Source organism: Gopherus evgoodei, chromosome 4 (genome assembly GCF_007399415.2).
Source record: "Gopherus evgoodei ecotype Sinaloan lineage chromosome 4, rGopEvg1_v1.p, whole genome shotgun sequence".
Taxonomy (NCBI): domain Eukaryota; kingdom Metazoa; phylum Chordata; order Testudines; family Testudinidae; genus Gopherus; species Gopherus evgoodei.
This window is the reverse complement of record NC_044325.1, coordinates 135,145,974-135,161,978: the sequence shown is the minus strand read 5'-3', so window position 1 is coordinate 135,161,978 and position 16,005 is coordinate 135,145,974. Positions and strand designations below refer to the sequence as shown.

The following is a 16,005-nucleotide window of genomic DNA, read 5'->3' as shown; positions in this document are numbered from 1 at the left end:
GTTTATAACGTGCCCGACAAGGGCGGGGGCTGCCGAGCACAGCCCAGGCGGGGGGGGGGTGTTAAAGGGGCCACGCCTCCCAAACTCATAGACCCGCCCCCCCGGGGGTGTTTTATTTGAACGGGCGATTGCGGGGAAGCAGGTTCTGGCTGCTCGGCTGCAGGCGAAGCCCAGATCCCTGCGCCACAGAATCCCAGCGCAGGGCGAACCCGCGGCGCTGCGGGACAGAGGTTTGCACGGCGGACGCTGCAGCGCCGGGCACATGCACCGCTGAGAAAAGACCAGCAGCGCAGCCCGGCCCGCTTGCAGGGTGTTGGCCCTGCAGGGGGGAAGGTGCCCACTTAAAGCGGTTTTGCGTGCGAGGTGCTATTCACACGGGCTGAGGCCCGGATTCGTTCTAGACCGGGTTTTGTTTTCAACGGGGCAGTGCCTCTTTAAATGAATCACCGCCCGGCGGACTCTGGGGTGGAGCCTGTGCAGAGAGCGAGGAGGAGGGACCCGCTGGAAAATGGTAGAGACGCTCCTATCCTAAGAGATGTTGGTCTAAGCAAAGGGGCGGCAAAGAGATTTAATCCAAAGCAAAGCTCACGCTCAGCCTCCCAGAAAACAACGGGTCCGAATCTCCTCTTACTCACCCCAGTTTGACACCAGTGCAGCTCCCCGACCTAAATGGAGTTATTCCTGATTTACACCTGGGTGAGACAGGAACTGGGCCCAGTGAGGTTACTCCTGATTTACACCAGTGTTCGATCAGAATCAGGCCCCTGCTTCCCAGCCAGGGGAGATGGCTCTACCATGTGCTACAAACAGGAGATGCAAGATAAAGAAATGCTCCTGAAATTGAGAGGGGCACTGCCTGCAGGCATCAGCCATGGTTGCACTGAGCATCAACTGCAGAGGCAGAGAGGGAATTGGGCTGAGCTGGCAACTTTCCAATGCAGTACTCTAGGAACAGTATTCTGGGGGGGGCAATCGCTACCTCCTCCTCCCCATGCAGGGCTTTCCAAAAGGCCCAGGCCCTACTTACGTCCTCCAGGGTTTTCTCCTCATACCAGCATCACATTTTTGTATTTGCTCTGAAGGGGGGCATCTCCCCTGTATACCTCCACTTGCCCTTTGGCCCCCTACCATCCCACCCCTTAGCCACATTACACCAGCTTTTGTCCTGTGCTGTCAGCCATTCTCCCATTGTCTCACCCTGCTGCTCCCCCTCTCTTTCCCCATCGGCACCTCACCTTCAACCCCCCTGAGGTCACCATTTCTCCATGCTCATGTCAGGGTAGCTGGCCCTTGGGTTTAGGTGCAGGGGAAAGCTGTGTTGCGTGATCGTTGTGGGGAACAAAGGGCATACACTCCTAGCTTGCCAGAGATTAGAGGAAGACACACAGGGAGCCCCCGGCTAACATGCTGCTCAGCAAGGGAGATATAGTCACGGACATTGCCATAAACAGTTGCACTCATTGTGTAATGTACTGGCACTGTGTACATAGGAGCAAGTGTGTGATGGTGTCCTCTAGTACAGAGGTGGGTAAACTACAGCCCCTGGCCCCATCCTGTCTGGCCCCCGGCCCCTCCCCCGCAGCCTCACTCTCTCGCTGGTGCAGAGTCCGGCCTGACCTGCTCTGTATGGTGGCAGCATGGCCCGGCTCCAGCCAGGCGGTGCAGCTGTAGTTCCACCAGCCACTGGTGCTCCAGGCAGTGTGGTAAGGGGGCAGGAAGCAAGGGAGGGTTGGAGAGAGGGCAGGAGAGTTTGAGGTGGTGGTGTGGATAGGGGTTGGGGTGGGAATGGGTTGAATGGGGATGGGGTCCCGCGGGGGGGCATCAGGAATGAGGGGAGGGGTTGGATGGGGGAAGGGGGCAGGGAGGAGTGGTTGGATGGGGCAGGGGTCCTGGGCAGGCCATCAGGAATGAGAAGAGGGGTTGGATGTGGGGGCAGGGAGAAGGGGTGGCTGGATGGGGCAGGGGTTCCAGGGGGGTAGATAGGAGGTGGGGACTGGGCCACAACCCCCTCCCCTAACCAGCCCTCCATACAATTTACAAAACCCGATGCAGCCCTCAGGCCAAAAAGTTTGCCCATCCTTGAGCGTGTAGCTGAACCCACAAGATAGATAAAGGACCTATTACATCTGCCAGCTAAGGGAGATCTCCTTTAGCTTACACAGCAGAGGCCTGTGGCTTTGGAGATTGAAAGGCCAGGGATTTACAGAAGCCTCAAAACCTCCACCCGACTGGAATGACTAGGTCCCTCTCTGCTATTCTCCACTAATGCCCTAGGGGTTCTTTGCAGTTGCACAAATCCAGACTACTTCTCCCTAAACCTGCTCGCAGCTGTGGCTCCCAGCACATACAAGCACTGCATTACTTGCTCTCTCAGCTGTGTGCAATGCTGCAGCAACTCAGTGCTTTGGGACCAAGCTTCCAGACAGCTCAGCTCTGCTGTATCCACCTAAATGGAGGGGCCAGACTGAGTTCTCTTGGGGATCAGAAGAGGGACTGCAGGGTACAGCACACTTAGAAACCTGATTGGGTGCATCCAACTTTCTCTCCCCTCTACCTGGCTGAGCTGTCCTTTCAGAGGGGAGGATGGTGATTTAATTAGTACCATGATTATGCATTGGATATGACATCAGGGCTTTCTCCTGATGGCCCTCAGGAACTAGCCAACTTCTTATATGTCTCTAGTCACAAAGGAAAATCTTCCGTCCCTTTTGAAACATGATGTTCTTTCTGCATGTATGATCACAAGCTAGTGCGTGTGGGGTGCTTCAGGAGAGAGCACGTTTAAGGGGAGGGGAGAATTATCCTTCTGTTTATATTTTCATATGCACATGGGCTCAAAGGAATGGTGGGTGCTCAACACCTCTGAAATTCAGAGCCCTTTGTAAAAGAGCAACTTGGCCATCTGAAGAGCACCAATGGGAGCAGGAACTGGCTTGCATGCTGGGATAAATGCTGAAACTCAAAAGAGGTTTAAAAGTAGAACTAAGGGTCTACTAATCAGAATTCCCTAGAGATCTATTTTTAAAAAACAAATAGAAACCAGGAAAGTCAATAAGCTGAGATGACTATACAGTCACCAAAATGTTTTCATTAGCCAGTAAGTGGGAATCACAGCTAGCTTAGCAGGAAGGATTACAACAGGGCTTGTGGATTTCAGCTATTACTGATTTGCTGTTTAATGTGACTTGGCAAGCTAGAGGGGTCCCAGGGGTCTCCGTCTCCTTCTCAGATGCTGCAGTGGGTCAATGCCAACAGAGTTGTTTGACATTTGCTGAGCTCCACTCGAGCCTACTCCTTTTTGTTGCTCCACTGGGCAGCTCTCCAGAAAATGGGAGCCTTCATGTAGCGGCCAGAACTCATATAGGCTGCGATCTTCTCCAGGGCCTACAGGGAAAGCAAAAGATCCATCAATGTAAAGAGACATCATCAGCTCCTCACATGCCCCCTACCCATCATCACAGCCAGAAATTCAGCACAGGCCACAGCCAAACAGCTGCTTGGGAATCGTTCCCCATTGCAAACCAGAAAGGCATGCAGCCACGTCTTGTCAGACATGTCCTATGGCCCAATTCTTCTGGAGGACCAAGGGTCTGATCCAAAGTTTGCTGAAATCAGTGGGAGCCTTGACACAGACTTCAAAAGGCTTTGGATCAGACCCAAGGATGTGATTTTTCAAAGCTGCTGACCCACTCACTGCTCCGATCGATTTCACTCAGCACTTCTGGAAGCCAGGCCCTTACACTGCCGAGCTGCTCTACATTTAGGAGCAGATAAAGCACTTTCTAAAAGCCGGAAGTCCTGTAACTTCTCAAAGCTCCATCTCTCAAAAACAGTTTGTTCAGTTCCAAACTCAGTCTGCTCATCAAAATCTCCTCTGCCCAAGAACCAAGCTTGAGAAATTCAGGACTGTAATGATGTGCACTTGCAATATATTATTCAGCTATTAGGTGACTATGTGCTGTGCACCAATTCCCTATCTGGAGCTTTTCACAAGGGAGACAGTGCTGGAACTTGAGCTATGTGGAAACTTGTTTGTATGTCTTTAGTGTGTGATTGTCTTCTATAGTGAACACCTCCTGTTTAAAGTGAACTCTGATTCCATATATTGTGAAAAGGACCAAGAGGTGGGTTATTGTTTTGACAAGACAAAGGGTGCAGAAGGCTTAGAATGGAAACCATCTATCAACTTTAATTGACAAAACTTTAACTTGACCAAGGGTCACATGCTGCAGACACTGCAGAACTGGAACTAGCTTGGCCATCCCAGGAGATCCAGAGAGCAGCATGTCACAGGGGAGTCAGGGCCAAGCTCACCTCAAATCGTTTAAGAAAATCCTTCAGATTCTTCAGCTGATCCAGGCATTTGGGCTCAAACATGCGGAGCTGATCCAGGATATCATACATGAGGAAGTCGACATAGGTGAGCTTGGAAGTCAGAATGAAAATAAGCAGAGCGTCAGATCAGAACCATCCCGATCTGCTCTTCTTATCTCTGGCCTCTCTTTAGCACAGAGCAGCTACATCCTCAGTCCCTGTCTAGTCACATACCTTCTCCCCAGCAAACCACTTCCTGTTCCCCAGGAACTGGGAGAACAGTTTCAGCTTCCCGGGCAGCTGCCTCAAGTACTCCGGCTCAGTTTCTCCTGCAAAAAGGGAAAACAGAAGCAAGGGAGCTGTGGGTCAAATCCTCGCAATCCCCATCACCCAGAGTTCCGGCTTTCTCAGGTGGCCCAAGGCAGTGACAGAGGTAATTCAGTCCCAACCTTTGGGGCATAAACTGATCATCTGAAGGGAACTCCCATCCCAGACACTCTCCTCCCTGCCATGCCAGCATCAAGTAACCAGTCTGGTGCACAATAGAAATGATTCACCTTCCTTTGAAGGAGGAGGCTGTAGCTAAAGAGGAGCCATAATAGACTTCACAGACTGGTCTACTCTGACACACAATCCCTGACCAATTCCATCTCTCTTTGTCTGTGAGGCAGCGTGGGTTGGGGGAACAGGCAGTGTTGAATCTAGGGAGGGCTCAAATTCTATCCTACCTCTGCTACTGGTTTATTATGGGACCTCAGGCAAGTCACATCACTTCTCTCTCTCATGCCTCTCTAAAATGGGGATAACTACTCTTCTTCCCAGGTAATTAATGGAGACTTGTAAAGCTCTGGATTATATCTACACCTGTTAACCCCATGTGACCCTCCTGAGCCATCTGTTGCACTCCAGCTCTGACCCACACCCCCAGGGGAGCAGGGATGCACTCACGAAGTCAGGGCTGTAGCAGATCCTTGCAAAGGCCAGGCGGAAATCCATCACCTGGTTCTCCAGCATGTCTACTCTCTGTATCTCCTCCTCGCTCTCACCAGCTGGGAACCAGAAACACACAGGGGCAGAGAGGCTCAGCAACCCTGGTTTAAATCTCAACTAGCCTCTAAGGGCTTGTCTTCACTGGGGGGAATTGACCAGCACAGCTATTCTGGAATGACCTAGGTCTTCTAGAATAATGGCCCATCACTTTTACTCTGGACTAGGGACCTATTCCAGAGGAGCGGGTCCAGTCAATTTCCCCATGCAGACAAGCCTTCGACTCGCAGCAATACTCACCCATCTTGTGTTTGCGCGCTATGTAGCGGAGGATAGCATTGCTTTGCGTGAGCTTTGTCTGGCCGTCAATGAGATAGGGGAGCTGGGAGGGCAAAGAGAGGATGTCAGGGGATAAGTTCTCCCCACCCATTTATCCTGCTCTTGGAGGGCACCAAGCTACTTGTGCCTCCTAGTCGGTGGGAGGTCAAAGAGCAGAGCTAAGTGTCTCATGAGCAGGCCCTGCACATTGCTGGAGTCCACCTGTGCTCAGACACAGCCTCTCCCTGCCCCTTTTTAACCCTGCTTGGGGGAGCAGATGGACAGCAAGGCCTCAGATTCACTGTTGAGTGCCTAGCATTTAACCTTATGGCCATGCACAACCACTGATCACACTCAGGCTGGGCATGGCACGTGCTCGCTGCTGCAAAGACAGCAAGGCCTGAGACTCCTGCACCAGCCAAGGGGGCACTGGAGAGCTGGGAGAACCTTCCCCAGCCAACAGCCTGGCTCCACCTCAGAGCCAGCAGTGAAAGCTGCTCGTCTCCAACCACTTCCCTCTCCGACCCTGTCCTCCCCAATCACTCACGGGTAACAGCAAAGGAGGCTGCTACGTACGTTCGGGAAATCCAGCCCCAGCTTCTCTTTCTCATTAGTCCATTGGCTTATATCATAATCAGGACCTTGAGGTGAAGAACAGGATGGTAAGTCCCATGGCATGGACACCTGCCCCCCACTGCATTTCCCTCACCACCAACCCTCCAATCCCACCCCACTGCACCTCCCAATCAACATCACCTCCCCACAACTGCATCTCCCACCCTACTCTCTACACCCACTCACTGCATCCCAACCATCACTGATACCCCATGAACACCCGCCACACTGCATCTCTCCCCTGCCACCCTCACAGCACCCACCCACTGCATCTCCAGCCCCACTCACCCCCACTCCCACTTGCAGTGGAGGTGTTGGGATACAGTAAGTGGGAGTGGGGGTGAGTGGGGCTGGAGATGCAGTGGGTGGATGCAGTGAGGGTGGCAGGGGAGAGATGCAGTGGGGTGGGTGTTTGTGGGGTAGCAGTGGTGGTTGGAGTTGCAGTGGAGGGGTTGGGATACAGTATCTCTAACCAGCACTGTCACCCCACAAATACCCACCCCACTGCATTTCTCCCCTGTCACCCACACACTCACTGTGTCCCTTTCCCTCCCATCCTCTTCATCCCCCACCTTACATCTTCCCTCCGCCATCTCCTTCCTTTCCCATTCCCCCTCCCACAACCCACGTAGCCTTTAAGCCAAGAGTCCACACTTTTAGTCAGAAAGGCAACAGTGACTGGTGATAGAATTGGAGATTGAGTTCCCTGTTCTCTCCCTCTCCTCACACCCCAGGAGCTGAGTGGAGAGGGCCCTGGCCCATGCCTCACCTCTAACCAACACTGCTCCAAGTCCAGGGCTGGAAAAAAACTTGGGTCCCCATGCTGGCCACTTTGCACCACTCTAGCAGCAGAAAAGGGCCAGAACCCAGACAGAGCTTCCCACCAAGAAAACCCTTGGACAGCCCTATGACTGGGGCAGCAGGTTTTTATAATTTTTGGTGGAGCCTAGAATGGGTCCAAGTGCTTGCCACCACCTGCCTAAGGCTCTGGAGTTTGGGTGCAGGAGGGGAGCGGGCTCTGGGATGGAGTTTGGGTGCAGGCTCTGGGCTGGGGTAGGGTTACAGGAGGGGGTATGGGCTCTGGGAGGGAGTTTGGGTGCAGGAGGGGGTTTGGGGTTTAGGCTCTAGGGAGTTTGAGTGCAGACTCAGGGCTGGGGTGTGGGAGAGAATGAGGGGTCCGGTGCTTACCTTGGGCAGCTCCCAAAAGTGACCAACACACCCCTCTGGCAGCCGCTCCTAGGAGGGGAGGCTGGGGGTCTCCTAGCACCACTGCCCACGAGCACTGCCCCCATAGCTCCCATTGGCCACTGTTCCCGGCCAATGAAAACTGCGGAGTCGGTGCTCGGGCAGCACACGGAGACCACCCCCACCCCTTCCACCAGGGCCGTGGGGCCATGCCAGCTGCTTCCAGGAGTAGGAAGGACCAAGGCCAAGCAGGAAGCTGCCTTAACCCCACTGCACTGTCGGTGGTGGTGGTGGCAGCGGCGATGGCAGCAGCCAGGGCGCACCAGGCTCTTTTAAATCACCTGGGGGCAGCAGGCAGGGCCAGAGGAGAGACCCGGCCCCGAACACTGGTGGAGCATGGGCACCACAGACCCTGAATATTCCTGGAGCATGGGCACCATAGACCCATACAACTCACCACCCCTGCCCTATACCATACTTCTGCTCAGCTCCTGGCATGGGGCATGCCTGTTCTGACATAGCAGAGCAGTCATTCAAGGCTGTGGTAGCTTACAGCACCCTCTGGGCTGCTCTAACACTGGGGCAGGCCACTTTGAAAGCCACCTGTGTTCCCCCTCCCGTTCCTGAGCTATGCCATTCTGGACATACAGCTTGGCATCCGGGCCTAGAAAAAACAGGTAAAAGCCTCCACATATCCAAGCACGAAGGAGCAGTGTTGCAGCAATAGATACTTAATGGCCACAATTTTCACCACTGGCCTCTGATTTTAGATGCCAAACCTGGCCACAGACGCCTGATTTTCAGAAGTACCGAGCACCCCCTGCTCCCGTCGAAATCCCTAGGAGCTACAGCTGCTCAGCACCTCTGAGGAAAGCCATGCCGCTCATTTACATGGCTAACATCAAGCCCCCACAACTGATCCTTTTGGCCAACACTCCCGCCCACGCTGGCCTCTCGTTCCCTGACAATGCCATTTACCGACCTTTTAGAAACATAATGAAACAGCTCAGTGCCAAGGCTAGACACCATGATCACAATATGGGGTTTATTACTGGAGTGCCTGAGGCCAGCTGAGAACGGGGTGCTGGGTGCCAGACAAACACAGAATCAAAGACCTTTCCTGCCGGGAAGCCCATCTCTAATAGGATGGGCCAGTAGTTAAGAGCATGAGCCTGGGGATTTGGGAGACTGAAGTTCAAATCTCCGCTCTGCCATACACTCCCTGGGTTCCCTTGGGGAAACCACGAAGCCGCTCAGAGCCCGAGTTGCCCATCTGTAAAACCGGGATCCAAGACTAACCGCACTTCCCTATCACACTGGGAGATTGTGAGGCTAAACACAGTAAAACCTGTGAGGTGCTCAGATACAACGATTCTGGGGGCCATATAGGCCCCTAGGATAGGTGGTATCAACGGAGATTTTCTATGGATGCTACAGAAACCTCGGCTGTGTTTGGAGCCCACAGAAACCTTGCTCTAAGCCACCTTAAATCTGCACGTTCCTCCTAGGACTTGGAGCTAGTGTCAATAGCCCAGTTCACTGCTATGCTCGGTGTCTGGATTTACCTGCTTCCCTGCTGGCTCAGGTCCCCTTTATAATCAGACAGGGTGCACACAAGCCCCAATGATATGAAATCCTCACCATTTGACACAGGGCAATAAGTGTCATTGGCCATATGCAATCTGGTTTCGCTTATCAGTGCTCAAAGGTCTGTTTGCCTGCAGGTGCCATGCTGGCTATGAAATAAACGTGCAGCAAATCCATCCCCACTAGTGCAGCCTGAACTGGGATATAAGCCCAGGGTCCTCCAACCCCGGGGACATAGGGTCTGTCTGCAGTGCAATCTAGGGGTGTAATTGCAGCACATGTAGACACACCTGAGCTAGCTTTGACCTGGATGGTCCAGGTACCGATAGCAGTGAAGCTGCGTCAGCACGGGCCAGCTGCCTGAGTACACACCCAGGGTCCAAGGTGAGCTTGTATAGCCAGCACTGCTATGGGCATGCAAGCTAGCTAGAGGCTTGCTGCAGTTACACCTCCAACTTTAGCGTAGACAGACCTTGAGAGGATTTACTGGGAGGGCAGGGAGAGTATAAACCCAGCAGAATCAGAGGGGAGGGGCAGGGCACGAGTTCCTGAGAATACTCATAGGTCCCCATGGGCCACTTACCCTCAGCTTCTGTAAATCCAGGCAGATCCATTTACACCAGCTGAGAATCTCCCTCTCCCCAGCCATGAAAGGCAGGAATTGTAATTCTTACGGTCTTTAATCAAGACAAATGATGCTATTGCTTGTGACAAGCACCTCCTGGTACAGGTTCCAGCCAGGGTCCTGAGTTCCAGCCAGAGGATCGGCTCTGTGATTGTCCCCAGTGTAAGGACAATCTGCCGGAACTGGACCTCCCTGTCCAGTGTACAGCTAGTTCTTTTCCATAAAGAGAGCAAAGTCTAGTGGTGAGAGCACAGGCTTGGCATGAGGATACCTGGGTTTCACTCCCAGCTCTGTCACTCACTCACCAGGGCTTGGTCTTCACTGCAAGAAAGGGTGTGTTTACACTGTGATAGCTGTCTTGAGGTAAAATTCTGGTGGGGCCAAGGCACTGTGGTTCTTACCTTGATGTGACTCAGTAGTTCTCAACCTGTGGCCCATAGGCCGCTTGTGGCCAATCAGCACAGTGCCATCCTCAGGGCCATACAGGTAGCACTAGGGTGTGGCCCACAATGGTAAACAGGTTGAGAACCACCAACGTAGCTGATTGATAGGGGAGGCTGCATCAAGGTAAAAACTCCAGTCTCTCGTCTCCACCATGAGTTTACAGAGAGAGAAATAACTATGTAAAAAACACCTTTTTGCAGTGAGGACAAAGCCGGGGTGACCTTAACGCAAAGTCACTCACCCTTTCTGAGTCTCAGTCAAAAGGGGAATTTTACTTTCATAGTGCCCTGGGAAGTTGTAAGGTGGAATTTTATCGTGATTCTAAAGGGATAGAAATATGCAATGTTGTAATAAAGGATCCGTGCCCAAAAGCAACCTGACCTCGTCACAACCCCTCCCTTGCCACTCCCTGCCCGTGCACTAATCCAGCTGCACTTTCTGCTTGGGGAGAATGCATTGCTTTGACACAGCTGGGGTTTCTTCTCGCTCACTGTGACAAAGAGCAGCCCTGTGACCTTCAGAATTATATAACCAAATCTTAGGAAGCATGACTCAGCCAAAAAAAACAAAAAAACAAGGTGGGAAATTGGTCTAAGCCAAGAGAGTCGCAGAGTCTCTCTGCAGCCACGGAAGAGTTAACCCAAGCCCCTGGGAGAGCGGAGATAGGAAGTGGCTGTTACAAGTGGCTGGCCAGGGTTGAGCAATGCCCACAGCTCCCATGGACTCCAACTGGCGTCAGGCCCCTCAAAGTCCATCCCTTACAGCAGCAGAAAGGCCAGCTCCAGACAGAGGGCATTGTCTTAATATAGGGCAGATCCCTGCTCTCGCTGAAAGCAATGGGAGTTCTGCTATCAACTGCCGTGGGAGCGGAAGCGGGCCCTGTAAGCAACAGCAAATAGAAGCCAATACAAGCCCAGTAGAACCAGACTTTGGAGGAGTGACCTAAGGCAGGAGGGAGAAGGGGGTCTTGTTATGTAAAGCCTCCGCTCAAATGCGATTGTAAGATCTGTAACGTGTATCATTAACTTCTGCGACCTTTTTGCAGACTTTGTAACTTCAATTATTGTTAGCATAGCCTTTTGAGTTTTGTAACCTTTGCAAGCTCTGTAATCTTTTCAAGTTACCTCTTGTATGAACTTCCAAGCTGTGTAATATCCCATCATGCAATCAGAGAGAATGTGAACAAGAGCGTATATGTGGGACTGGGTGGAGAGGAACTGCACGCATCCGATGAAGTGGGCTGTAGCCCACGAAAGCTTATGCTCAAATAAATGTGTTAGTCTCTAAGGTGCTACAAGTCCTCCTGTTCTTTTTGCAAGGAGAGAGGAGCCAGGAGTGTCTGATATAATCTGCCCTGAGAAGGCAGTCATGAACTGCTGTAAAGACAAGAAGAACCTGGTATGCATGAAAGGAACTGGTCTGGGAATGCTTCTCAGTGACGGACACAGAAGGAAAACTCAGTGTACATAACAGGAGCCGCTCAGTTCCAGCAAAAGGAAGCAGCCATGCACACAAGCAGCTGCTGCTCCTTGACCTGCTCAGCAGCCTGGATTTGTGACCGCAGGCGGACACACCAGATCTACCACGCTTCGGCTTCTCGGCCTCCATGCTGTCTCTGGTAACTCGCCGCCTGTGTAAGTGTGTGGGTGCATGAGGGTATGAATGCAGTGAATGTTTGCGTGTATGAACAAGCTCCATCTCTTTTCTATCTGACCCAACAGCGGCATCGTAATAAAACTAATACAAGTGTGACCCTGGGTTGGTTTTTAGGGGAACCGAGGTAACAGGTCTGACCCTCCTCCCCATTAATGCAGAGGGGCTGTACAGCCGGCCCTCCAGAACTGACCTCGCTAGCTGACTAATCCTCACATCCCATCCCCAGCCAGAGAGTAAAAGGCAGTTTCTAACACATCTGCTGAAACCTGAGCCCCTCCAGGGAGCTCATTGCTAACAGCGAGTCTAAGGTTACAGCCTACGCAGAACTGGTTTCTACTCCTAGCCCTGCAGAGTTGTCCTGGAAAATTTCAGGGGTGGCAGCAAAAGCTGCTGGTCTCCTGCCTGGTGTGATCTGTAAACTGCAACTTGATTGATTTTTGCAGTGGAAAAAAATCTGGCCCTAGTCAATGATTTCCTTGTAATTTCCAGCTGTGATCTGGGCTTGATCCACCATCAGCCTCTCTATTGCCTTCAACAAGCATAGACCCTAAGTGAAGGGCCTGCTCTAAGGTGACTCAGGACCCAAGATGCCAGGTCAACAAGGGGACCATTCAGTGCTGTTAAAGGACCTGGACGCTTATTGCTATTTAACACTTTTGAGCATGAATCTTAAAATGCTCCTTAGCCCTAACGATAACAGCGCACCCCTCTCTCACAATGTGATTTCCAGTGCACTGGTACAGACCCAGCCACGTCTGTATCCCTCCCCAACACCAGTTCTGATCTTCACACAGGTTCCCTGTCAAGATTGCAAAAGACCACGCACCTTGCAAGTGCCCGTCTCACGCTCCACAGGCCAAGGCAGCCCTGGGCGCGATCTCCAGCCATGACACCTTACCTTCCCCGCTGGGGCTGTATTGCTTGTCCTCATAGGGAGTGCCCGTGTATTCCAGCAGCAGTCGGATGGCGTGAGCAAGCTGCAAAGAGGAGCACAAGAGCATTTACATGTCAGGATCCCTCCAGTTCCATTGGGCGAGCCCAGAGCTTGCCCCTCTCCAGAAAGCAAGATAAATTGACCTTCCTCCCAATTCTGCTCACAGCTGCTGGAGCCCAGGACTATACACAGATCACATGTGACAGCTTCTACCTTAGCCAAACACTGCACAGGGGATTGAACCAGGGAACCTCCATCACTCAGAGTGGAAGGTGAGAAGGGACCATCATTATCATCTAGTCTGACCTGCACATCGCAGGCCACAGAACCTCCCCCCCCCTCTCCTGTAATAGACCCCTAGCCTCTGGCTGAGTAACTGAACTATGATTTAAAGACTTCAAGTTACCAAGAATCCACCACTGACACTAGTTTAAACTTGCAAGTGACCTGTGACCCGTGCTGCAGAGGAAGGTAAAAAAAAAACCACAGGGTCTCTGCTAATCCCAACCCCAAATATGGTAATCTGTTGAACCCTGAGTATGTGGGCAAGACCCACCAGCCAGACACCTGGGAAAGAATCCTCTGGAATAACTCAAAGCCCTCCTCATCGAACATCCGGTCTCCAGCCATTGGGGATTTTTGCTACTAGCAGTCACAGACAGGCCACATGTCATTGTAGCCACCCCCATCACATCATTCCCTCCATAAACTCATCAAGCTCAGTCTTGAAACCAGTTAGTTTTTTGCTCCCACTGCTCCCCTTGGAAGGCTGTTCCAGAACTTCACTTCTCTGATGGTCAGAAATCTTCATCTAGTTTCAGGGCTAAACTTGTTTATGGCCAGTTTATAGCCGTTTGTTCTTGTGTCCACACTGGCACTGCTCTCCCTCCCTATATGTAGTAACAGAGAACGATCATATCTCCCCTCAGCCTTCGTTTGGTTTGGCTAAACAAGCCAAGCTCTTCAAGTCGCCTCTTGCACAGTAAGTTTTCCATGTCTCTGATTATCCTAGTAGCCCTTCTCTGCACCAGTTCAAGTTTGAATTCATCTTTCTTCACCATGAAACCAGAATTGCACATGGTATTCCTGATGAGGTCTCATCAGTGCCTTGCATAATGGTACTAACACTTCCCTATCTCTAATAGAAATGCAGTCCTAGGATGCATCAGGTGAGGCATTAGCCTTTTTCACAGTCACATCACATTGGGGGCTCATAGACATCCTGTCATCACGCAATACTCAGGTCTTTTGGCTCCTCTGTCGCTTCCAACAGATACAGCCCCAGCTTATAGCAAATATTCTTGTTGTTAGTGCCTACATTCATGACCTTGCACTCTGCACTATTAAATTTCATCCCATTTCTATTCCTCCAGTTTTCAAGATCCTCCAGATCATCTTGTGCGATATTCCAGTCCTCCTCCATATTGGCAATACCTCCCAGCTTTGTGTCACTCACACATTTTATTAGCACACTCCCACTTTTTTTTGCCAAGGTCATGAATGAAAATGTTAAATGAGATTGGACCGAAGACTGAGCTCTGCGTGGAACGCTCCTAGTAACTTCTCTCCAGCCTGGCAGTTCATCTTTCAGCATGACCTGTTCCAGTCTCCCCTTTAACCAGTTCTTTATCCACCTTTCAGTTCTCATATTAATCCCCATCTTCTCCAATTTAATGAATAAATTTCCCATGTGGACTATAATAATACAAGCTGCTGCAGCTTGAGCTAAAGCTCCAACAGACTCAAATCTACCATGGAGCGCACATCGTATGTGTGAGGGGAGACCGACAACACACCTGCTCCACAACACTACACATGCTCCTAGGAGTTTCAATAGCCTGAGTTAGAAACCCTGCATTGCATTGTGGACCCCAAGAGGGTCTTTCTTGCTGAGACCACATGGCAACTAATGGAAAATTGCAATGGGGCTCCTGACCTTCAAGCCACCAGCCACTAGGAGGGATACACCCACCAATGACATGCTTCCCCTGTCCCCAGACACCTGCTGTTGGGAAACAAAACTTTTAAAGACAATTACAAATAAAGTGCCCAATCAAGGCCTGGCAGTGGGACGGGTCCATCAGAGTTTCACTGCAGAAAGAGGCAGGGGCCAGGAGTGTATAGGGCTTTCTGCAGGGATGCAAATGGGCATTGGCTTCTGGGCAGGGATGACCTTCCCCCAGCCCCACCCTTGGGGAGGGGATAAGAGTGGGGGACAGACATTTTCAGGTGATGGGGCCCTGTGCTCCTAGGGCTCACAGCTGAATTGTCAACTGATCTGCTTGCAAGAGCCCATCCCGCTACCCGGGCAAATCTTGGCTATCATGATATGTGATCCCAAGCAAACCTGATAGAACCAACCCATACATTCCCCAACAGAGACCTCCTCCATAGCTAGGGGGCTGCCTGCCCCTTTCCTGTATCCACCACCCCTCTCCCATAGCTGGAGGGCCACCTGTCCCACTCTTTTACATCTTTCCTCATAGCTGGGGCTGCCTGCCCAGCTGCCACCCCAGCCCCATGGCTGGGGGGCCAACTGCCCCACTCCTTTACCCCTCCCCCATAGCTGGGGGGCTGCCTGTCCGACTCCTTTACCCTTCCCCCATAGCTGGGGCCGCCTGCCCTGCTCCCACCCCTCCCCCATAGCTGAGGGTTGCCTGCCCCACTCCTGCACTCTCACCCCACCCCATAGCGGTGGGGTGCCTGCTCCTCTCCTGTGTCCCCCATAGCTGGGGGGCCGACTGCCCCACTCCTTTACCCCTCCCTCATAGCTCAGAAGCTACCTGCCCCACTCCTGCACCCTCACCCCACCCCATAGCTGGGGGGCTGCCTGCCCCACTCCTGTATCCCCATAGCTGGGGAACTGCCTGCCCCACTCCTGCACCCTCATCCCGCCTCAAAGCTAGGGGGCCACCTGCCCCTCTCCTGTATCCCCCCACCCCTCTCCCATAGCTGGGGGGCTGCCTACCCCTCTCCTGTGTCCCCCACCCCTCTCCCACAGCTGGGGGGCCGACTGCCCTACTCCTTTACCCCTCCCCATACCTGAGGGAACTGCCTGCCCCACTCCTGCACCCTCACCCCGCCCCTTAGCTGGGGGGCCGACTGCCCTACTCCTTTACCCCTCCCCCATACCTGGGGGAACTGCCTGCCCCACTCCTGCACCCCCACCCCGTCTCCATAGCTGGGGGGCCGCTACCCCCTGCGCGCTGACCCAGCGCTGCCCGCACTCACCCCGCGGATGTCCCAGTAGCCCAGAGTGACTTCCATGCTGCCCCTGCGCTCCGGTCCCGCCGCGGCTCGATGGGCTGGGTAGGGCCGCGGGGGCGGAGATCTGAGCTCC

The 16,005-nt window shown here is 52.7% G+C and overlaps 1 protein-coding gene across 1 annotated transcript; it reads right to left on the bottom strand.

Annotated features, from left to right (window-relative positions):
• Positions 1–3,052: 3,052 nt before the first annotated feature.
• Positions 3,053–16,005, bottom strand: LOC115650797 (glutathione S-transferase 2-like). Its single transcript, XM_030561211.1, has 8 exons — positions 15,897–16,005; positions 12,630–12,708; positions 6,196–6,260; positions 5,602–5,683; positions 5,259–5,363; positions 4,549–4,640; positions 4,315–4,425; positions 3,053–3,384 (listed from the first exon to the last, which is right to left on the bottom strand). The coding sequence occupies exons 1-8, from the start codon at positions 15,930–15,932 to the stop codon at positions 3,289–3,291; spliced, it is 666 nt and encodes a 221-aa protein (XP_030417071.1). The 5' UTR covers positions 15,933–16,005; the 3' UTR covers positions 3,053–3,288.

Bases quoted from the DNA above. Each gene is read 5' to 3' on its own strand.
- LOC115650797 (XM_030561211.1), bottom strand. From the start codon at position 15,932: ATGGAAGTCACTCTGGGCTACTGGGACATCCGCGGG. The intron at 5,684-6,195 runs GTACGTAGCAGC...TTGCCCTCCCAG, and splicing joins TGGGGCTGGATTTCCCGAAC to CTCCCCTATCTCATTGACGG. The intron at 5,364-5,601 runs GTGAGTATTGCT...TCTGGTTCCCAG, and splicing joins AGCGCGCAAACACAAGATGG to CTGGTGAGAGCGAGGAGGAG.